The sequence below is a fragment of the Pocillopora damicornis genome, chromosome 4 (assembly GCF_964200805.1).
Source record: "Pocillopora damicornis chromosome 4, jaPocDami1.2, whole genome shotgun sequence".
Taxonomy (NCBI): domain Eukaryota; kingdom Metazoa; phylum Cnidaria; class Anthozoa; order Scleractinia; family Pocilloporidae; genus Pocillopora; species Pocillopora damicornis.
This window is the reverse complement of record NC_142673.1, coordinates 20,036,663-20,059,871: the sequence shown is the minus strand read 5'-3', so window position 1 is coordinate 20,059,871 and position 23,209 is coordinate 20,036,663. Positions and strand designations below refer to the sequence as shown.

General features: G+C 39.5%; 4 protein-coding genes across 4 annotated transcripts; 2 read left to right on the top strand and 2 right to left on the bottom strand.

Moving 5' to 3' along the window:
- The first annotated feature begins 232 nt into the window (after positions 1-232).
- LOC113665578 (uncharacterized) lies at positions 233-5,997 on the top strand. Its single transcript, XM_089204228.1, is given in 6 exon segments — positions 233-767; positions 1,641-1,892; positions 1,895-1,992; positions 1,995-2,135; positions 2,138-4,631; positions 4,634-5,997. Coding segments are annotated over 6 exon segments (4,884 nt in total).
- Positions 5,998-8,884: 2,887 nt separating this feature from the next.
- LOC113665579 (uncharacterized) lies at positions 8,885-15,406 on the bottom strand. Its single transcript, XM_027181298.2, has 2 exons — positions 14,404-15,406; positions 8,885-14,221 (listed from the first exon to the last, which is right to left on the bottom strand). The coding sequence occupies exons 1-2, from the start codon at positions 15,404-15,406 to the stop codon at positions 9,138-9,140; spliced, it is 6,087 nt and encodes a 2,028-aa protein (XP_027037099.2). The 3' UTR covers positions 8,885-9,137.
- A 1,536-nt stretch (positions 15,407-16,942) lies between these two features.
- Positions 16,943-18,841, bottom strand: LOC149047183 (uncharacterized). Its single transcript, XM_089204227.1, has one exon. It carries the CDS (start codon positions 18,839-18,841, stop codon positions 17,192-17,194), a length of 1,650 nt encoding a protein of 549 aa, XP_089060353.1. The 3' UTR covers positions 16,943-17,191.
- Positions 18,842-19,053: 212 nt separating this feature from the next.
- Positions 19,054-20,770, top strand: LOC149047182 (uncharacterized). Its single transcript, XM_089204226.1, has one exon. It carries the CDS (start codon positions 19,054-19,056, stop codon positions 20,476-20,478), a length of 1,425 nt encoding a protein of 474 aa, XP_089060352.1. The 3' UTR covers positions 20,479-20,770.
- Positions 20,771-23,209: the final 2,439 nt, after the last annotated feature.

Genomic DNA, 23,209 nt, shown 5'->3' with positions numbered 1-23,209 from the left:
AAGGCCGAGTTCAAAAGCGATTTTTCAAAAACTCAAACCGGCTTCCAAAAACCCAAGAGCGGGAAATAGAAGATGGATCTTTCCTGAAAAAGAATCCGTTTTAACTTGGAAAACTGGCGAACGACAACCACTATTCCTCGCAGTTTTAAAATCTGTAGTCGAAGTTCCTTTCGAAAATGGCGCGTTTCGAGTTCGACACTATTGCATGTTTTCAGCCCACGCTTGAATAACAATGGCTGTCAAAACTAAACAATGGCTTATTCAAGAAAACCTCTCAAAAAATGATCGTGATCGGGAGCTCTTTCCAGAGCTCATAGAACCCCCGATCCACCCTCATCTTCTACAAGTAGTTCCACCTTTTCTTGAGGAAAGCAATCCAGTGTACATTATTCAAATGAGCGGTGAAGCAGCCTGGAAATGGAGAGTGTTTTACTGTCTGCCTCGTAGAGTATTCGATTTGCTCCAGGCGAGCATCCTGCCTCTCGGCTACAAGCTTAATGAATCCTCCTGCGATCGCGATGGTCGCACAGTCAGCGAAAATATAAGGAGATTTAAACGCAAGATGGACTCAATTACAAGCGGTAAACAGAGGCAAAAAGTACGAGCCGAGACGTGGGTTAAAATTACAATAAACCCCGAGGAGATCGCGCTAACACCAAGTGATGTATTGGCAAAGGTGACGAAAGAGAAAAACGACCTTTCGACCACAGTTGAAGAAAAGACCGCCGAGTTATACAATTCAGAGGGTCAGAGACTTACCCACAATGGTAAACACTTTACAGAAGATAATGTCTAGCGCAAGACAATGTTTTTTTGTTACCCTGTGTAGTAGTCGTTTACTCCCCAAAAGAAAAAGGCGAACTAAAACCTTGTGAGACGCAGACAAAGAGAACCCGCACGGGAGCCAACCAGCGTGCAGCTGTTTTGCTCAAACACGACGAGTAGACTAAAGGCACGCGAGTTGCTCTCTTTAACTGGCTGCCTCGTGTGTGACTTTTGTTTTGTTTCGAAGAAACAAGTGTCAGAGTGATTAACAGACCTCATAACATCCTATCTATTGTAGAAAAACTGTGCAGGTGGATTTTTCCAATGAAAATCAAATCCTACACGGGTAGTGATAGAACCAAAGCGTTTGTTGAGTTAAATAAAGAAATAGATGAATATGTACCGGACGGTTTCAAAATCGAACGCTATTCCAGGTTGTAACACACACGCACGTAATGTGTGATATTCTTCCAACAATAGCATAAACAATAACTTTCTAAGCAATTGTTTCGTAGCTCCGCCTTGACAGTTAATGAGCTTAAGCAATATTCCCTGAGGAGTAATGAGCGCGTAATCTTCGACCAATCAAAGCTCTGCAGAATATCTTTCGCCGCTAATATTACCGATCTAAAATTTTTTCGCTACTGCAAGTAAATGTCTCGTGAACAGTAGGCATTCTGCGCGATGGCAAGTGTTCTCAAACTTTTGCAAACTCAGATAAAAGTGTTTTCTTTTTCAGCGTGTTTAAAAATTTATAATAAAATAATCACTGGATTCATGAATTATCATAAATTGTGATACCTCAGACCTCAGCACTGATAATTCATAATATTATGCTCACGCTCATCCAATAAATACTTAATATGTTTTCGCAGGCTGCCCATTCGAAAATCTGAGTGTCCCATTTGACACAAAAGAGTTTAGTTAGTCTGACTACTTAAATATTGCAAAAGAAGAGTTTATCTGTCGCAGTTGGCTTTATCAAGAGCTGGATTCTGTTTTCGACCATTCGCCGGCTCAAGAAGATAACATAACTAGAGTTCTGATAATCGGAGATCCAGGAACTGGAAAATCTGTCCTGTCTGCCCGGTCAGTTTGCTCCCCTACATCCAGTCTCACCATTCATGAACGGGATATTATATGTGTAAACATTCTGAAAAGAATACGCAAAGTGCAGGCAATTTTTTTCGTAATTTTAGCTGGGATGATAGCACAGATAATCCTGCATGAAATAAGGTTTCCTTGTCTCCGACATCTCGAACATTCTGCGTTTACTACATACTTACTGTGTGAACAATCAAGGTCCGATCGATAGTTTTGGACGAGCAGTTTTGTCACCGTTGAAAAGCCTTAAGAAAAGTACTCTAGAGTAAATTGGTATTAAGTGATTGATGCTCTCGATGAATGTCTCACAAAAGAAGAATCTAGACTAGGTATCATATATTTGCTCAAAAACAAACTCTCTCGTTTTCCATCTTAGCTGCAGCTTGCGATGACATCTTGTAATCAATCGTTCTTTTCCTGTACTCAAAGGAGTATAAAGAAGCTAATCATTGACCCTGAAGACTCTCGAAACACTAAAGATATTGAACTGTTTTTGACTACTCGATTTTATCAGAATGTTCCTTTGCTTCTAAGCATTAAAGCTTGGTTTGGTGATGTAAGCCGAGAAAACACAGCCAGGTTGATTTCTCTTTTGTAAAGCAAAAGTCAGGGAAATTTCCTGTTTGTTAAAGAAATGATCCGTCACTGGGAAGCTTCAAGAAATATAAAAAGTGATCTGTATGCATTGCCTGAAACGTTAGAAGAGTTGTATCATAATTACTTCCAAATATTATACCGTGGAGAGGAACATTTCAAACCTGTGGGACGGATTTTAGAATTACTCGTGGCAACTTTTCAGCCACTTACGCCGAAAGAAATTACTGACGTTCTTAGAGTTCAGGGGGCAAACCTGGAACAAGGGTATGATTTTCAAAACAGAATGAAGGGGCTGGGACATTTTCCGAGATACAGAAAGGATAATACAGTAACGCTGTATCACTTGTCTTTAACCGAATGGCTTACAAGCGACAATGGTAGAAATGAGAAATTTTACGTAAGTAGGAAAATAGGACACAATACACTTTGTGATTTTTACGTTAAAGGTGTTACCGAGGGAGGTAAGCGTGCGTTATTGAAATACAGTCTCCCATTGGCGCAACACATCGCTTACGGCGGTTGGAAGGAGGTATACGTAGAAAAAATTCTCAGATATCCTACTCAGGTTGTCAATTCGTCGAACCCTGAAAGTAATAGGACGGTTTTGCACCTTGCAGCCACCATTAATAACACAGACGTGCTTGAGCTTCTATTGCGCCACTGTAATGACATGGATTCCGTTGATAATTTTGGAAAAACACCCGCATTTTTAGCGGCTGAGCATGGACTTGTAGACAATCTTGCGTTAATGGTGAAGAAAGGAGCCAATGTTAATCTAAAAACAAAATCGCTTTCGTCGCTGGATTTCGAAAGTTACCGTAACATTCCCGATTTAGTTTTGGAATCGAAATTAAATTTTAGGGGAGCCACTATGCTTCACGCTGCAGCTCATGCAGGCCATCTGAAGGTTGTTAATTTCCTTCTAGACAACGGAGCTTTTATTTCCGTAGTAAACGAGGTCAACCTAACGGCACTTCAGATAGCCGCTGAGAAAGGACATTTAGAAGTTGTGAAAGAATTACATAAGGCGGGTGAAGTGGCCGATCAAACTGCTCTTCATCATGCAGCACAAAACAACAAGTTAGATGTGGTAAAATATCTTTTGGGTATGGGTGTCAAGGATACATGCATGAGATGTGATGGCTCTTTTTATTAGTTTAAGTCGGAAATGCACCGGTTACAGTCTAGAGTTAGAAAAACAACTATTTTTCTCCACGTTTTTAATGACATCCAAGAGTACGCTGAAGTCTCGTATGGTGAGTTATTGGATGATAAACATGTAATCTATTGCGAAACTGCGCTCCACACAGCAATATCTTCAGGCCATAATAAGGTAGTCAAGGAGCTTATATCTAAAGACAATTAGTCTGAATGATCCTGACAACTAGCGTGTAAGGATCATTCAGAAAGAACACCATTACACGAAGCTGCTAGAAGAAATAACAGGGAAATAGTGACTATTCTGCTTAAGAAAGATCAGACAGAAATAGAATTAACATGCGATTACGAAGATTATCAATATGACAGTTTCTATGACAATCTTTTAATTATGAGTGACGCAGAATTGATGGAATATAAAAAAGATAAATGCCCTCGTGGATACACACCTCTCCACTTAGCCGCTAGGTATGGACACTGGGAAGTTGCCATTGATCTCCTACGAAACAGGGCAGTGGTTGGGGCCAAAGACTTTCTGTGAGTGACTCCACTTCATATAGCCGCTTGCCATAATCACCGACATGTGGTGAGGGTCCTTGTTAAGTTCGGTGCTAACATTAGTAGCAAAACTTTGAACGGATCGACGCCTCTTCATAGTGCTGCAGCATGTGGGGCTTTGGAGGTAACTGACCAGTTAGTTTACCATGGAGCGATCCTTGATGCAGCTGATGACAATAACCTCTCAGCATTGCATTATTGTATCCTTGACGTACATTCTAACCATTTCAGTGGTCATCCCAGGCTTGCAAAGTTTTACGATGATGATAAGAACTACGTAAGGAACACAAACTTTTTCCAGTGGCTGGATGTATTTATCAATTTGATGATACTCGGTTCCAATGTAAATGCAGTCGATTTACATGGTCGGTCGGTGCTGTATTTGGCTGCTAAAAATGGTTTGGCCGACGCTGTCAACGTCCTCATGCAAGAAAAGTCACAGCTTGACGTTTTGATAAGTCTGGTGAAACACCACTGGCAGCAGCTATCAAGAACGTCGCAGTGGAACCAAAGCAATGGATGTTTTTGACTGGAGATACCATAGATCAGCTTCAAAAATATCTAAGTGATCACGAAATGGTGGTATATCTTCTTCTCTCATCTGGAGCGTCATTGGCAAATTGTAATCATTCTAGGGTGAGCTTGCTAAACCATGCTATTATGAAAAATCGGCTGCTCAACGTTCAGCTTCTGCCATTTAAAGGAGCAAGTGTCAACTGTAAAGATAACCAAGGAAGGACACCTCTCCTAACTTACCTTCAAGTTGGTGGTGACTGGGTAGACGTGGTCCTTAAACGGTTTAATGCTTCAGTTGATATAAAGTGTGGAGAGCCATTCAATACCTCTGAGTTACATTTGATTTGTTATACCCCTCCGAGCATGATAGATGACAATTTTTTCCAATAAATCTCTGGTAACGATAACTCGTGCTTTTCTAAAACAGGACCTTTATTCACAGCAATTGAAAATCACCCTTTGAAGTACAAACTAATCGATTCCTGTCTAGATGCTGAAGGATTTACACCTTTACACAGAGCAGCGCAAGGAGCAAACATAGTTGCTGTTTCCAACCTCATAAGGCTCGGTGCAAACCAGAGTTCGCTTAGCCCAGATGGGTACGATGCTTTGACACTAGCTCTTCTCCATGCTGGGAATACCTCATGGTGGTTTTCCGACCAATATGGTCACTTGAAATTTTACAAAGCTTCTCTTGTGGCGCTGGACCTCCTTCGCTATAAAATGAAAACATGTGGCTTTCAAATCATATGTGACTCCAGTAAAGCCGAGCTGACTCTATACCACTTGGCAGCCTCTCGAGGCCTTCTACACTTTATTAAGGAGATCTTCAAAGATAAAGACTTCCATTAGTTAGATGTTGATTGTCCTAACAGAGATGGAATAACACCTATGTACTTAGCGAAGCTATCGAGCAACCGCGAGGGTAGTGATGTGTTTACAAATTCAAACCCGTGGACCGAGGTTGTGGAGTTTATTGAGAATCTAGGGGGTCAGATGCAGTATCCAAGTAGACATGCCGAATACAATGTCATCTATTACAGGTTGTACGACTCGATTCCGAAGGAAGCAGAGGTGAATTTAAGACCCGGATTTCGTGATTTCTTCGCCGAGTTTTTGTCTCTTGCTCATGGGCATACGACTTCTACGAGTTGTGATTCTATAATTTCACACAGACTTGAGTTTCGTTTTGGACATCGTAAATTTGAAATTTTTGTAGAATTAATCCAGCAATTTCTGCTTTCAAAACGTCGAGGTTTTCAGCAAAGGATACCAAACTCTGCGTGTCTGCGTAAATAAACTTATGAGGGTATTTTTATGGTCGCACAAATATTTTGCTTCTAGCCATGCATATGGTGAGTTAAAATTTTCCGAGTTAGAATTGAGACTATTTTATATTATTAGAACCTGGCATGAGGAAAGATTTGGTTTGTTACCTTGTTACAAAATTGCTTTTTCCAAATACGGACCGTATTTCGTAGATAAGAGGTACATTCAAACACTTGTTAGACAGTATGAAGATAACTTGCTGCTAAACCACTTAGGTACGATCTGTCATGACGTCCAACTAAACGAAATTTCAGGACTTTTAACCCAATTTTCTCTAATAAATACAATAGCGGTGAGATCGGATACCGGTACTATCCAGACTTTATAAGAAAGCGAATGGGATGGAAAACAAGTAGCCAATGGATAAGTCGATTTTTTTTAATATTGGCCAGCCGAGTTCATCATTAAATTTGCCATGGGGATGTACCCTCAATATGATTATCTTAAAATTCTTGACGTTGGATTGGAACCAGGGTCTCGTGTTTTAATCCATAATTGAACTTGATCTGGGCTGAGTACAACTTTTACAACAACGCCATTTTACCCTCAGGCAAACACAGCACAAGTCCAATCATTTTTAAATCCCGAAAACAATCTTGAGAGGATTCTCCCCAACCCCAACCCCCCCAATCCAAAAATGAAGTCCATCCTCAGGGGTTATGCATGGAATTGCTATTTACCTGTGAAGATGACAGTGTCCCAAACGTTTTGTCCTGCATGGATATTTATCAAAACCACTTCGTACATATTTCAATTTGTGTATGCTCGATGCTGTTTGTAAAATGGATGGGAAATGGGGCTGCCAATGCCTAAATCAAGCCATGAATCACATGCTGTTTCGCTTGATTTGCCCCCGCCCCGACTCGTCCTTGCGCTTTGTGACACATTTCTTTTTATCCTTTCTATTTCCTGAATACGGGCAAGCATTAGTAATGTTTGATTCACGGAAAACAGACCTAAAAATCAAACTCTGTTCGCTTCTATTTCTCTCTCTCTCATATTATACTTAATCAGCAGTATAAATACATTTTACTTGCCGGCTGGGAGGTCCGTAAATTTAAAACTGTAACAGAGGTCTTTAGGGCTAAGGGTAGCATTTTCAAGGCCAGGATCGCAGTTTTTCACCCTACAGAACGGGAAATATATTGTTCATTTTTTCCTCTCTCTACTTTAAGTCGAGTCTGCTGCCTGCGGTTTCCAAAGGAATTTTATAAACACAAATTTGTCATTATTGTACTTGACTCAGTGTCCAAATACCGTTTGTCATAGGCCTTATGCATGTTTACGTCGAAGTACGTAATTCCACCCTCAGCCCAGAACACTTAATATAGCTGCAAACGCTAATCACTCGTATTCAAACTTTACTAGAACAAACATCCGTTCATCGAAAATTTAATAAACTCAACAGGTCACATTGTTGAACATGGTAACTGAAAATAACAAAATTACAAACATGTGAATGAGCATAAAATATCTTACAACGTATGAGTGAAAGTACTGGAAAATGACAAAGCGAAATAAACAAGGACACTTACAAGACAAATGGGACCAAACCAAAAGACGAAAAAATTAAACTCAAAGCACGATATGATCCGCAAACTAGACAACTAACCAAATAAATTACGCGCGAACAGAATATATATGATATGCAAGTAAAAAAATATAACAAGTACAAAACTGGTAACTGACAAAGGACACTCATGAAGACGAGAAACTAAACACCTAACACGAAACTATGAAACAACAACAGCAAAAAAAAAATAATACAAATTCTTGCACCTACACTTAATTCTAAAGAGCACCTTCATGAAAACATCAAGAAAGTAACAAAGAGTCACGGATACTTAAATGCAAACGAGGCTTGGGGGTAAATTCTCAGTAAATTAATTCATCACGCATAGTAGGTACTTTAAAATCTCCTACGTGCATCTCGACCGTTGAAATCTCTAAACCGTTTTCTTTCATCGTAGTATGTTGCAGCGAAAGATTCAAGCTGATGCATAAATGTTGATCTTTTTTTGAAACAGTGTACTTCCAGTGTACTTCCAGTGTACTTTCAGCGCGCATTTCCCGCAATTAACTGAAAAGGCGGAGAATTAATTAAGAGAATTTATCAGCTCCTAACGAATTCATGTCAATCGTACTGTTTTGAAAGCTCGAACACCATTGCGCTAGATAAGATAGATAAGACTACATAACACCCTCAGGCTCTCATTTTTATTCTCCTCTCGCTTCCCTTGCAGTCAGATTGCCCCCTAACGAATTATGAAACTTTGTTAAAAATGAGAATGATGAAAATATAGAACCAACTAAAAAAGAACCAAAGCTTCTCCGTGTCATATTTGAAATTTTTATCAATGAAAAAGCCGATATGTAACTCCATCCCCTCTTTCCTTTTGTGGGATTTCTTTGTAACGAAAATGGAGAAAGTTCTCAGGCTTCTTTTCGTTCCTTTTTCACTTTCTGGATCAAAATTTATCTTGTGTTCAGGGTAATAAGTTGAGTTTTCGTCTTCTTCGTGGTAAGCTCTGTAAATTATGAATCTCTACGTAGTTCCTGTGCAGAGTAAGAGTATCTACGCCATTCTTTTCGCAGTTGTAAATTTGAATTTGCCGTCTTTCGAGAGCAAACATAAATGGCTCAAGAGGACTTCTGTGGAAACAGTCCGTATAGTAATATTCTGACAACGAGAGAACCAATCAGAACCCCCCTTCCCCCCCCCCCCCATGTATCTCGCGATTACCTTGCGATCTAACTATTCACCCTATAATAAATGAAATTGTCTCCATGAGAACTGGAGGTAGGGTATATATTTAGAAATCTGAGGGAGGGGGGAAATGAACATCAAATATATACGTTTTTTTTCTAGTTTCATTATTCTATTTTTATTTATTTCAGCTAAAAGTATCACAATCTCTGTGCAGATTCAAGACTGCTATCTCTTGTTTGTTCAGCTTACAACGCTGCTGTAAGATACTGATGGAGACATGTTACAATAAAATTTACTAGACGGGAAAGAGTCGCTTAAATTTGTCAAATTTGATGTTTAACATTGAAATTCTTAACCAATTTAATATATGGTTGAAACGATCAATTATACAGTCTAAGTGTCAAAGAAATCTTGACGGGGGCTTAAAACGAGTTCTTGATACTAAAAGTATTTTCCTTAATTTGTCTGTAAGCAAAGAAATTCGAGTTTTTGGTTCAAGTCCAACATTAAGAATCTTTATATAGTCGTACTTACGATAGAGGTCGAAGGAAAATTTAACTAGAAATTCTAACGGCCAAACATGAGGATTACTCTCGTCATCAACAGTCCATCCCATGCGCTTCAATGCGAAGCTTTGATGCTTGGAAAAATATGCGTTGAACTCTAGGTAATTAGCGTTGGTTGAATGATGAACGTAATGGGAACCAAATCCAATGTGCAACCATAAACAAATTGTTCGCAGATACCAAAGCGGAATGCTGTTTTCATACCGCTCAATAAGTTGTTTAGATTTTCTGTCATTCTGGAAAAATGGCCGATTATTATCGAAGACTATCTTAACACATGCAAAGTGTTGGAATACTTCCTTATGCCAAATCATCATTAAATGGTAAAGAAGTGAGTTTATGTGGTACAACTTGATTTCGAGTGGAAGCTTGAACCGGAACACTGCAGGATCCGAGTGTCTTGTACATTTCGAAAAGGAATAATAGAATGCCTGATATACCTTCTGACAAATATTCAAATCCCGTAAAGCAAGTGTCACAATGTTCACAAAAGAGCCCTGGCGATTAAGCAGTTCTAGCTGGCTTAATAGCTCTTTTGAAATTTTCAATGTTAAAGAGGGGTTACCAATCTCATTGATAACTGGGACTACTTCTGATTTGGGTCTGCAGTCCATTGATGTGTAATTCTTGTAAGTAGATAAAAGTCGAATGACAAAACTGCGAACGTCAGGCCTAGGATTCAGTTTGAAGCCCGTTGGAATCCAACCATACAACCGGTTGTAGATCAAATGTAGTTCAGCATCTCTGTCTGGATACTGTATTTGACCTCCCAGGTTCTCAATAAACTGTACAACTTCAGCCCAAGGGTTGTAAAGGTCAATTCCGATCGTATTACTACTGTACAGTTTGGCCAAGTACATTGGAGTAATTCCGTCCTTGTTTGGGCAATCAACATTTAACCTATGAAGTTCACCTTCCTTGAAGATCTCCTTAATAAATTTCAATAGCCCACGAGAGGCTGCCAAATGATACAAAGTCAGTTCAGATTTGCTGGAGTCACACACAATTTGGAAGTCACTTTTCATTTTGTAACGAAGTAGTTCTAAAGCCACATCAGAAGCTTCATTCATTTTTAGTTGTTCAACTTGAGTTCTCTTCAAAGGCCATAAATTACTTCCACCATGAAGAATGGCTAGCGTGAGGGCGTCATGTCCCTGTGGGCTTTGTAAGGACACATCGGCACCATTTTTTATGAGGTTACGAACAGCAACTTTGTTGGCACCCTGAGCAGCTCTGTGTAAAGGTGTAAATCCTTCGGCATCCAAACAAGAATCGATTACTTTGTACTTCAAACGGTGCCTTTCAACAGCTTTTTCTAAGGAACTCTCTTTTGAACATGTTCGATCATCACACGAGATTTGTTGAAAAAAGTTGTTATCCTCAAGCTTTGGAGAGAAATAACACATTAAATGAAAGAAAGATGTGTTGAATGGCTTTCCACACTTAATCTTCATGAAGCCTTTCAAGAAGATCGCATCTACCAATGGCCAATCTCCACCATTATGAAGAAAAGCCACAAGAGGAGTTCGTCCTAAACTATCCTTACAGTTCATGTTGGCTCCCTTTAAAAGTAGCAGCTGTGCAATATATGGCTGTTTATTGAGGAGAGCGCGATGTAATAGGTTTTCGCCGGAGCTATTACACTTTGTAAATGAAGCACCGGACGAGAGAAGAAGGTGTACGACCAAATCATGATCTTGCAAATATCCACGCAAGGCCTGAAAGTTCTTCTCATGAAGGATTACGCGCGAATGCTCAGGTAGTATTCTGGCCTTTTCGATTGCCACTTCCAATGGTGTTCTCTTCAACCCGTCGTGCATTTCAAGCTTCGCTCTTCTTTGCAAAAGAACATTAACTGCGTCAGCCAAACCGTTTTCAGCTGCTATGTGCAATGCTGATCGACCTAATTTGTCAGCAGCATTCATATCAGCACCGAGTAGGATCAAATGAATGAAGGCATCTAACCACTGATAAAGATCTGTGTTCTTCCAGTAGATTCCCTCCTTATAAAAACTAGCAAGACGGCCTCTACGGTCAACCGTTACCAGATGCAGTAAGTTTTCGTCACTCGTCGAATTCACAAGAAGTCGTCGATCAAGTTGATTTGAAGTCATATTTCGTATGGTATAATGCAAAGGCGTGAGCCCGCTGTCATCGATTTGGTTAATGTTTGCTCCATGGTAAATTAACTGGCTAATTGCCTCAATAGCACCACATGCTGCAGCACTGTGAATGGGTGTCGAACCATTAAATGATCGGCTATTAATGTCAGTACCGAGTTTCAAAAGAATATATATGATATTCTGGTGATTATGACAAGCAGCCACATGAAGTGGCGTTGCACCAGAGCAGTCCTTAACTCCAACACCTGCTTTGTTCTCCAAAAGAGTAAGAGCAACTTTCCGATATCCATAGCGCGCAGCCAGATGGAGGGGGGTATATCCGCAGTGGCATACATCGCCGTGGTATTCACTGGACTCTTTATAGCTCAGCACCAAACTACGCCCTGTTTCAGTATGTGGCTGAATGTCCTGCCATCGATCACATGTTGAATGTATCTTTGTTTCATCTGTCGAGAGCAGAAATTTGACTAATTCTGTATTGTTCTTTCGTACGGCCTCGTGCAGTGGTGTCCTTCCTGAGTAATCACGACACGCTAACACCCATTTGCCTCGTGAGACGAGCTCCTCGATTATTGCCTTATGACCTAAGGAGACTGCTGCATGGAGCGCAGTATTACAGAAAATTAGATGTTTGTCGTCGAACAGTTCGCCGAATTCAATGTGTTTGGATACAGCATCACGTTTAATGCATTCATCGTCTATCAGCGGGCCATTAGCTGATTTATAGCTTGATTCGCAGTGTTTGTTGATGGGAAAAGAAAAGTTTTCTAACCTAACTTGGCTTTGATAACGGTGTTTTGTCTTCAGCCAGTAGAGAGATCCATCACATCTTATGCATTTATCCTTGACACCGATTTGTAAAAGGTATTTTACAACGTCCAGCCTGTTGTTTACGACTGCATGATGTAGAGCAGTCTGATCTGCAACTCCACCGGATTTGTAAAGAGTCTTAACAACCTCTACATGTCCATTCTCAGCAGCAACCTGAAGTGCTGTTAGATGAACATCGCTTTCCGTCGAAATGAATGCTCCATTGTCAAGAAGGAACCTAACAACCTCCAGGTGGCCTCCGTGAGCAGCAACGTAAAGCATGGTGGCCCCCCAAAATTTTGATTTAATTTCAGAAAAAGGAATATAAGAGTCGTGTATCTTATATGCGTCTATACCATTCAGGATATTTTTGGTCTTTACTGACTTTGTTTTACGATTTACTCTAGCTCCTCTCTTCACCAATAGAACCAGATTTTCAACAAGTCCGTGCTCGGCCGCCAAAAATGCAGGTGTTATTCCACGCTTATCAGCACAGTCTATGCAACTAAAATGGCGTAGCAATAGTTCTAATACATCTGTGCTATTGATCGTAGCAGCATGGTGCAGTAACGTCCTACTGTTTCCTGAGTCTGATGAATTGACAACGTGTGAAGGAAAATTGAGAAATTCTTTAACATATGCCTCCCTCCAACCGCCACAGGCAATGTGTTGCGCCAAAGTAAGAATATATTTTGACAGCGCAGATTTACCTCCATCACTAATAAGCCGAAGGTAATAGTCACAAAAGACTTCGTGACCTTTCTTTTTGCTGACATAAAATGGGCCATTTTTATTGCTGTTACCTGTAAGCCACTCGGTTAGAGACAAGTGATACAACGTCAATGTGTTATTCTTTCCATATCGTACAAAATGCCCAAGTTCTTTCATTCGATCTCGAAAATCGTAATCTTCTTCCAGTTGTTTTTCATTCATCTTGATTACGTCAAAAATTTCACGCTGTGTCATTGGATGAAACGTTGATACAAGTAATTCTAACACCCGACGCACAGGTTTAAAATGCTCTCTTGTATCGTATAATCTTTCGAAATAACTGTGGTACAATTCACCTAATGTTCCAGGCAGTGCATAAGGATCATTTCGTTTGACTCTTGTGGTCTCCCAGTGATGAATCATCTCCTTAACAAACAGGAAATTTCCCTGACTTTTACGTAACAAGGCAGAGATCAGTTTCGCAGTGTTTTCTACGCTGCTCTCACCGAACCAGGTCTTCACTCTATAAAGTAGTGGACCATCTCGATAAAACCTAGTGGTCAAAAACAGTTCGATGTCTTCGATATTTCGAGAATCTTCAGGATTGATGCTTAACTTGGCGATGCTACCTGAATTTAAAGATACACTCGATTCATTACGGGATGTCAACACAAGTTTCAGCCAAGATGGAAACCGAGGAAGCTTATTGTTGAGCAAATAAACGATGCTATGACTTGTTTCTGTCTGTGTGAGACATTCATCCAGAGCATCTATGACAATATACCAATTCTCCTTAGGTACATTTGTCAGGCTTTTCAGGGGTGACAAAACTGCTTGTTCGAAGCACCCTACAGGATCCTGGATGCCTACACAATCAGTATTTAGTGATCTCAGAATATAGGAGCTGTTCGAGACAATGTAACCATATTCTGGGATTCTCCGAGCTATCATTTCTGCCAAATTACGAACAAATTTGCCAGCAATTTGTGTATTTTTGTCAGAATGTTTGCAAAGATGGTATCCCAATATATGTTCATGGATAGTGCGACTTGATGAACGGGAACAAACCAATTGGGCAGCTAATGCAGACTTACCAGCCCCTGGATCTCCGACAATCATGACGCCAGAGAGAGTACTCGGGGGATGGAGGGCGTTTTCTATCTCATTATATAACCATCGACGACCAATGAAGTTTTCTCGAGCCCCAGCTAAGTAGTCGGTCAGGTTGAACTCTTTGGTGTCGAATGGAACACTGACATCTTCAGCTGGACATCCTTTAACATAAATAGATGAGTATGCTTTTATTTCATGGGCTGATTGACTTTATTTCTTTTGCTTATATCATTCACTTGTTGCATACGAAATGCTAACGTTGTCCAAGGAGATAGCTAACAGTGACGTTTACTGAACTTTCATACCAACAAAGCTAAAAAGACAACATATAATAATAACTCACCATCCCCATATGACTTGTCGTCTAAATTGCAAATGAAACAAAAAAAGACCAAGAACATCATCAAAGTACCGACCGGCTTTTGCCTTATAGCTGTAGCACCTCTGACCAGGTAACATCCAATGTTAAGCAAACGGTAAGCAACGAGGCGTGGCACGGAAATGGTACCTTTGGTTTTTTTCTCCAAGTTTTGTTGGGCTTTTTGGAGCTTTCGTAGTTGACCCTCCACACGACTACGTTGTTTCCTGTTTCTATTTGATTCCTTTTTAAACATTTTCATTTCATTTTTATGGCCTGTGATGTCATTTTGAATCACCTGTATAAAACGGTACAAAACCTCTGCTCTGCAAAAGTGCACGTCTCTTTTGCTTTTCAGAGTTGAGATTTCCTGCAGGGCATTCCGGACATCTAAATCACTCGCAAGGGCTGGATCTTTGAGTAGTTCCTCAATTGCGTCAAAAGCATCGTTCTTTTCTATTTCGGACAACTCCAACTTCAGTACATGAGCCCATTTTGTGTTTCGAATGTCTCGAACATCTTTTATCAGTGGGCGCTGGACGGTGAAATGATTGCACCAGAACATTAAGTTAAGAATATTGGTAATTTCCAAGTCATCGACACTTTCTATAACCGTATGAATTCCGACATCTGGGAGGAAAAGTTTAACTATCTCCCAAGGACCAATATTTGGGTCCACCCATTTACTGGAATCACTTTGCTTCCAGTTCAGCCTTCTTCCGAGGTGGTAACCTTGAAGGGCGTTTGCCCATTTGCAGGCTCCCATGTCATGGTACTGATTTGGTTTCCTTCCCGGATCATAAACACAGGTGCACGCTCCAGCTGCAATTGCTGCCCTTAAATTATTGTAGAAGGCCTCAGTTTCTCTCTTTATAAAGGGGCGAAGGCCTTGGCAGAGATGTGTTGTCAACGCCCGTCCAAGGGAAATCCAGTTTCCTTCTTCAGGTGTTTTCAGTTGAACGAATTCTTTAGATAAACATTCAGACATTGCTGTTTTAAGGAAAACATTGAATCGGTTAATGTATAGAGGGAATTGGTGTCGCTAACATACTATTCACAACTAGCTACTGTTTAACTGTTTACGTGTTTCTCAGCTTAGAAACCTGAATTTCCCATTGCGGTGATTACCCGTTTATGTATCACAATTTATCAACCGTTGATAATCCCACTGTGTATACTTAAAAAATACTTATTTTATTCAGTGTACCCTTAATCAACACTTAACGAGCTTTGCCCGTCGAAAATTTTTTTTGCAAACTAAGCCAAGAGGTTCCTGAATAACACGTTTTATGAGACCATGTTTAAGAAAATTACGTTCAATGAAACTTGTTTAAATTAGTGTAAACAGGGCATTAGTTTACAAGCTTCAGACCAACAAGCTTCCGGATACCACCTATGCCTTTTCCGATCAGCCTCCATTGTTTATTGCAGCAGTAAAAGGTATATGTACAATCAACAATTTTGAAGAATTGCTGAACATTTTATTTAGCCAAGTAAACTGTCAACATTTCGGATTTACAATGCGACTGTTAATTACAACTACAGATGATCTGTCTCTGTCTCTGTCTCTGTCTCTGTCTCTGTCTCTGTCTCTGTCTCTGTCTCTGTCTCTCTCTCTCTCTCTCTCTATATTCTCTCTCTCTCTCTATATATATTCTCTCTCTCTCTCTCTCTCTCTCTCTCTCTCTATATATATATATATATATATATATATAGGAAGTTTGCGAGTCGATTTCCGCGTGGAACAGTGCTCAATACGTTGAAGCAGAGCAGAATAAATATTATGAGGGGAAAAAAGGACGTAACTACGTTTCCCGACAAGCCTGTTTCGTGAATCGCTTCACTCTTCAGGGGTTTAAGAAGCGATTCACGAAACAGGCTTGTCGGGAAACGTAGTTACGTCCTTTTTTCCCCTCATAATATTTATATATATATATATATATGCATGCTCACTAGTTTTTCTAGTTTGAGCACTCTGGCATGGCTTAAGTAATCCCACATGTGTGAGATCACTTGGGGTGGCTTTACTGCCTTACCTCCATCCTAGCATCAGCACTGCACTGATGAGGCCCAGAAGGCCGAAACAGTACTGTCTGCAGTTAGTTATATATATATAACTAACTGCATATATATATATATATATATATATATATATATATATATATATATACCTTTACCTTTACCAGCTTCAGTTTGTAATTCAAATCAAGTTATTTCCTATCCTATCGTTTGGAATGTTTAATACAGTCGTGGTGTTAAGGGCAATTATATATATATAACTAACTGCATATATATAACTAACTGCAGACAGTACTGTTTCGGCCTTCTGGGCCTCATCAGTGCAGTGCTGATGCTAGGATGGGGGTAAGACCATATAGCCACCCCAAGTGATCTCACATATGTGGGATCATCTAAGCCATGCCAGAGTGCTCAAACTAGAAAAACTAGTGAGCATGCATATATATATATATATAGAGAGAGCAGTAAAGTTACAGTTAGTTATACATATATATATATATATCTCTTAATAAAGAAACCACAACTTTTAGTTTGCAAGACATGTTTCGACATTCTTATGTCATCTTCAGTTGTAAATGCGATTTTAACGGTTGTACATTTGAATTTATATGAAATTACGTTACAAATTACGTATTGTTTACGTACGATTTGAATATTAAATACGAAAAAACGTGACAAAGCACGTGCTAGATGGGGAAAGAAGGAGAAAAGAAAAATAATGATAATCATAAGAATAATTATTATGATAACAGAATCAAAAGGAAAGAGACAGCTCTAGATGCTTCAATTGCTGATTAAGGATGGGTTTGTCCCACTTAATATGCAATGCCTCTTTGATCTTAATTTCGTATTTCGAAGCGGCAGAATCTAAAATGGTGAAACATTCTGTACCACAAGAGTCGAGACAGGCCTTTGATGATTGTAGGTGCTTGTAAATGTGTGAAGTTTTTTCAGACAAGAGGTGCTCACGAACCCGTGTACAGATGTGGCGAGTGGTCTCACCAATATAACTGGCATTACAGCCAGCACACGAAAATTTATAAACGACACGCGAACGTAGACCTGGTGGTACTGAATCTTTCACACTGAACAAGTTTCTGAGCTTAAACGTATTGAAGACTAACTTAATATCTAAATCAGGTCTACAATAACGTTTCAGTAGTTGCCTTAACTTGGTTTGAGCGATGTCAGAAAACCGCCCAACATAAGGAAGTTTAAAATAATGCGAAGAAGGTTTTCCGGAGTTTAATGTGGCGTTATGCGTGGGAGAAGGATTATAGCTCTTGGCCAGATGCCTGGAGATAATCCTGTCTATGACGCTGGAAGGGAAACAATTTTTCCGTAGCAAGAAAATAAGTTTTTGTACATCCTTGTGGAAACCAACCCAGGAATTATTGATCTTATATACTCTGTCAACCAAAGTTCTTATTAAACCTAATTTGTACATCATAGGAGTGAAGCTAAAATAATTAGTCAGAAGACCAGTAAACGTCTTCTTGCGGTAGACGCTAGTAATTATGGATGGATTGCTGTTGTCAATCAATATGTCTAAGAACGATAATTTCTCATTAATTTCCTTTTCCATTGTGAAGCGAATACTAGGGTGTCTGGTGTTTAAATAATCAAAGAACAATACCGCGTCCTTCTCATTATTGAACAAACAGAAGGTGTCATCGACATAGCGTCTGTAGAAAACAACTTCAGATAATGAATAGTTGTCTAACCAGGTTTTTTCATGATGTCCCATAAAGAGATTTGCAAGTACTGGAGCAAGTGGGGACCCCATGGCAACTCCATCTATCTGATCGTAAAACACTCCCTCAAACAGAAAACCGGTTTCAGTTGTCGCAAAGGCAAAAAGCCTTCTTAGGTCAGCGGCGTTTATCTTAAGACCAGGGTTACCTTGATGAATGTACCTAATCGCAATATCTATGCACTCATCGAGAGGTATACTAGTGAATAAGCTCTCGACATCGAAAGATACCATGAATTTCCCTGAGGTAGATAATTGGTTGATTTCATGTACAAAAGAGAACGTGTCGCGGACGTTGTATTCGTGTGGGACATGTGGCTCGAGAAGATTACAAAGGAATTTAGATAAATTGTAATTGTAGGTACCTATTGAAGATACTATTGGTCGAAAGGGAGGTGTTTCATTAGGTCGTCTAGCCTTGTGCATCTTAGGTAGCCCATAAAACCTGGCTGGTTGAGAACCAACTGGGTAGATTCTCTCATAGGTATTTTTGTCTAAGTGGCCCTTACTTTTAAGTGTTCTCAAAAAACGTTGTAATTTACCTTCCCTTTGTAATGTTGGATCGTTATCATTAACCTTAAACTTGGAAGTGTCACTGATAATAGATAAAATACCCTGTTCGTAGGCTTTCCTGTCCATGACAATGGACATGGACAGGAACAGCCTACGAACAGGGTATTTTATCTATTATCAGTGACACTTCCAAGTTTAAGGTTAATGATAACGATCCAACATTACAAAGGGAAGGTAAATTACAACGTTTTTTGAGAACACTTAAAAGTAAGGGCCACTTAGACAAAAATACCTATGAGAGAATCTACCCAGTTGGTTCTCAACCAGCCAGGTTTTATGGGCTACCTAAGATGCACAAGGCTAGACGACCTAATGAAACACCTCCCTTTCGACCAATAGTATCTTCAATAGGTACCTACAATTACAATTTATCTAAATTCCTTTGTAATCTTCTCGAGCCACATGTCCCACACGAATACAACGTCCGCGACACGTTCTCTTTTGTACATGAAATCAACCAATTATCTACCTCAGGGAAATTCATGGTATCTTTCGATGTCGAGAGCTTATTCACTAGTATACCTCTCGATGAGTGCATAGATATTGCGATTAGGTACATTCATCAAGGTAACCCTGGTCTTAAGATAAACGCCGCTGACCTAAGAAGGCTTTTTGCCTTTGCGACAACTGAAACCGGTTTTCTGTTTGAGGGAGTGTTTTACGATCAGATAGATGGAGTTGCCATGGGGTCCCCACTTGCTCCAGTACTTGCAAATCTCTTTATGGGACATCATGAAAAAACCTGGTTAGACAACTATTCATTATCTGAAGTTGTTTTCTACAGACGCTATGTCGATGACACCTTCTGTTTGTTCAATAATGAGAAGGACGCGGTATTGTTCTTTGATTATTTAAACACCAGACACCCTAGTATTCGCTTCACAATGGAAAAGGAAATTAATGAGAAATTATCGTTCTTAGACATATTGATTGACAACAGCAATCCATCCATAATTACTAGCGTCTACCGCAAGAAGACGTTTACTGGTCTTCTGACTAATTATTTTAGCTTCACTCCTATGATGTACAAATTAGGTTTAATAAGAACTTTGGTTGACAGAGTATATAAGATCAATAATTCCTGGGTTGGTTTCCACAAGGATGTACAAAAACTTATTTTCTTGCTACGGAAAAATTGTTTCCCTTCCAGCGTCATAGACAGGATTATCTCCAGGCATCTGGCCAAGAGCTATAATCCTTCTCCCACGCATAACGCCACATTAAACTCCGGAAAACCTTCTTCGCATTATTTTAAACTTCCTTATGTTGGGCGGTTTTCTGACATCGCTCAAACCAAGTTAAGGCAACTACTGAAACGTTATTGTAGACCTGATTTAGATATTAAGTTAGTCTTCAATACGTTTAAGCTCAGAAACTTGTTCAGTGTGAAAGATTCAGTACCACCAGGTCTACGTTCGCGTGTCGTTTATAAATTTTCGTGTGCTGGCTGTAATGCCAGTTATATTGGTGAGACCACTCGCCACATCTGTACACGGGTTCGTGAGCACCTCTTGTCTGAAAAAACTTCACACATTTACAAGCACCTACAATCATCAAAGGCCTGTCTCGACTCTTGTGGTACAGAATGTTTCACCATTTTAGATTCTGCCGCTTCGAAATACGAAATTAAGATCAAAGAGGCATTGCATATTAAGTGGGACAAACCCATCCTTAATCAGCAATTGAAGCATCTAGAGCTGTCTCTTTCCTTTTGATTCTGTTATCATAATAATTATTCTTATGATTATCATTATTTTTCTTTTCTCCTTCTTTCCCCATCTAGCACGTGCTTTGTCACGTTTTTTCGTATTTAATATTCAAATCGTACGTAAACAATACGTAATTTGTAACGTAATTTCATATAAATTCAAATGTACAACCGTTAAAATCGCATTTACAACTGAAGATGACATAAGAATGTCGAAACATGTCTTGCAAACTAAAAGTTGTGGTTTCTTTATTAAGAATTATTGCCACTCTGCTGTCTTTACGTCCTTTTGGTAACAATATATATATATATATATATATATATATATATATATATACATATACATATATATATATATATAAGTTGTTTCACCGCTGTCCGCTCGTACTTCGGTTTTTTTTTTCTTCCCCTGCTCGTCGCCCGTGATGTAGTATCGTGGGCACACGGTAAGGCATTACATGAAGGCTTCGCTTCACGTGGGCTAGTAACTGTGAAGCCGCGGGAGCAAATAATTCAAACCCTTTACCAGCTTCAGTTTGTAATTCAAATCAAGTTATTTCCTATCCTATCGTTTGGAATGTTTAATACAGTCGTGGTGTTAAGGGCAAAGAAGTTATCTCACGGAGTTGTACCTAGAAAGTTTTCAAATGATAGCGAACGGCGTGAGAAAGTTTCCATCATTCTCTCTTCAGTTAACTATCGCAGGGTTTACTTAAATCATTTAAGAAAATCGCGTTTTGTCAAAGATGTGTTGTTTTACCCTCAGAGGGAAGAAATGGCCTCTCCGAAAATTGATTCAAAATGAGATTGAGTCAGCGATGTTCATGTTTACATTGAGTCTGACGCGTTAATTTGATTTTGGTGTGAGAACCCGTCAAACATCTGAGAATTAAACGACGGACCGCAAATGTGTAGTACAAACAAACTCATGGGTTAGGTGAAGTTATTCCTACCATAAGCGTCCCAAGCTCACGTCTCGAGAAAAAGCAAACGATTAATTGATGAAAGCGTAACGTGTTGCGTGATCCCGTGTTCAGTTACGAGTGGGAAACGAAATAACAGTGATGGCAAAACAAGCTTAAAACGGCAGAGAACGCCGGAAACCACAACGGACACACAAGATTTGAGTAAGTTCTAAAGGTTTCACCAGTAAAATGTTATAATTTCGGGATATTTACCGTTGTAAATCGACCATATTTCTTTCCCCATACAATTGCTCATAACGTGTTCAACTTCCGGTCAGTGAAAAACGCAGACTGCTGAGGTGGTCACTGAAACAAGGAATGACCTAAAATGACCTTTAGTGATTTCTTAAATGACCTAAAATGACCCAAAATGACCTTGAGTGATACCTAAAATAACCTGATATGACCTTGAGTGAGGGTGTGGATGGGGTCAACCGACTAGCGACAAAGGGCGAAAAATACTACCGACTACCGACAAAACGAGAAAAAAATTACCGATACCAGCAGAAAAAAAAATTAACCGACTACCGACGTGGGCCGACATTATCGATATTTGTTTTCAGAAAGATGAGATCAGAAGAGAATTTTGTATTTTTTCTAGTTTACGAAGTAACTGCATTAAAGGTAACTACAGAATTTCCTGTCATCTTCTTACTTTTTAGCTGGAAGAGCGCGGGATCATTTCGCAGAACAATTTTCGGTGCTTGAGCCCACGAAACCTCCCGCTGTAATATTTCAACCACGTTGTTTGTTCATACAGTCCAGCCATGTCAGCCTCATGAGTGTAATCATAAAAGTGATCGTGAGTATTTTCCGAAAAGGCGAAGAAGTCGCAATCGAACGCCACCGTATCCGGGGTCCGGTCGACTAAGATAAACGCACAAGAGTATTCAAATTTAAAAAACAACTGACAGAATTTTTGGGATTGAAAGAGAAAGCTCATCAGTTTGGAATTGGTGGTGGTTTCTCGCTGAAGCTCTTTCGCCTGGCAAAATCGTCCACGGGCAAATGCGAGAACTTTGCCATCGTAACAGATGGGCAGTGGCAACTAGAACTGCCAAAATTAAAATATGATGAAGGCAGCAGTGAGCTCAACGGTACGTCGTAGAACGCTCTATTAGTCAGAATAGTTTTTAAACATGTCCAGCGGAGTGTGATGGTTGGATCACTGCAGTAGTTCTGTAGTCAAGTTGTATTATTTACATAAGACTCACGATCTCTTTATTTATGTTGTTCTCTACTCGTTCTATTTTTTTTCATTTTCTGTTTTTCGTGAAAAGAAAATTTGTGTTGCAGAAACGAGCTAACTAATAAAAAAAACATCCCTTACAAATAATATTAGTCAGTAAGGTGGTGTAAATATAAGCTCCCATTTGTATTTCTGTGTAATGAATGACGCAACTTAACAGCAATAACTGTTTAGCCTGCAAGTTGTTGCATTTGACTTCGGCTGTTAAAATACAAAAATTCTCTAGGTTGACAATCTGTTGTTTATCGCATTTATAATTAAAGCAAATAATGCCATATTCTATTGATTAGTGCGGCTTGAGGTTAACAGTCGCGTTAATGGCACCGGGCAAATTGAAGTTGAGAATTTATCAAAATAGAAAAATGAGCAGATATAAACAGCTAAAAATAAATCTTTTGGATAACCTGGCGTGAAACTACTCAGTCTTCTGTAGAATTTATGAAAAGAAAATTTCTTATATCTTACATGTTCAACCACTTTTGGAACCACCTTCAGAGATGTATGTCGTGTTACATCGAAATGAG

What these genes read in the sequence shown, in the direction of transcription:
- LOC113665579 (XM_027181298.2), bottom strand. Translation starts at nt 15,406, where the DNA reads ATGTCTGAATGTTTATCTAAAGAATTCGTTCAACTGAAAACACCTGAA. An exon ending in CGACAAGTCATATGGGGATG is followed by an intron (nt 14,222 to 14,403) that starts GTGAGTTATTAT and finishes TTTATGTTAAAG; the next exon opens with GATGTCCAGCTGAAGATGTC.
- LOC149047183 (XM_089204227.1), bottom strand. Translation starts at nt 18,841, where the DNA reads ATGTCCATTGTCATGGACAGGAAAGCCTACGAACAGGGTATTTTATCT.
- LOC149047182 (XM_089204226.1), top strand. Translation starts at nt 19,054, where the DNA reads ATGCACAAGGCTAGACGACCTAATGAAACACCTCCCTTTCGACCAATA.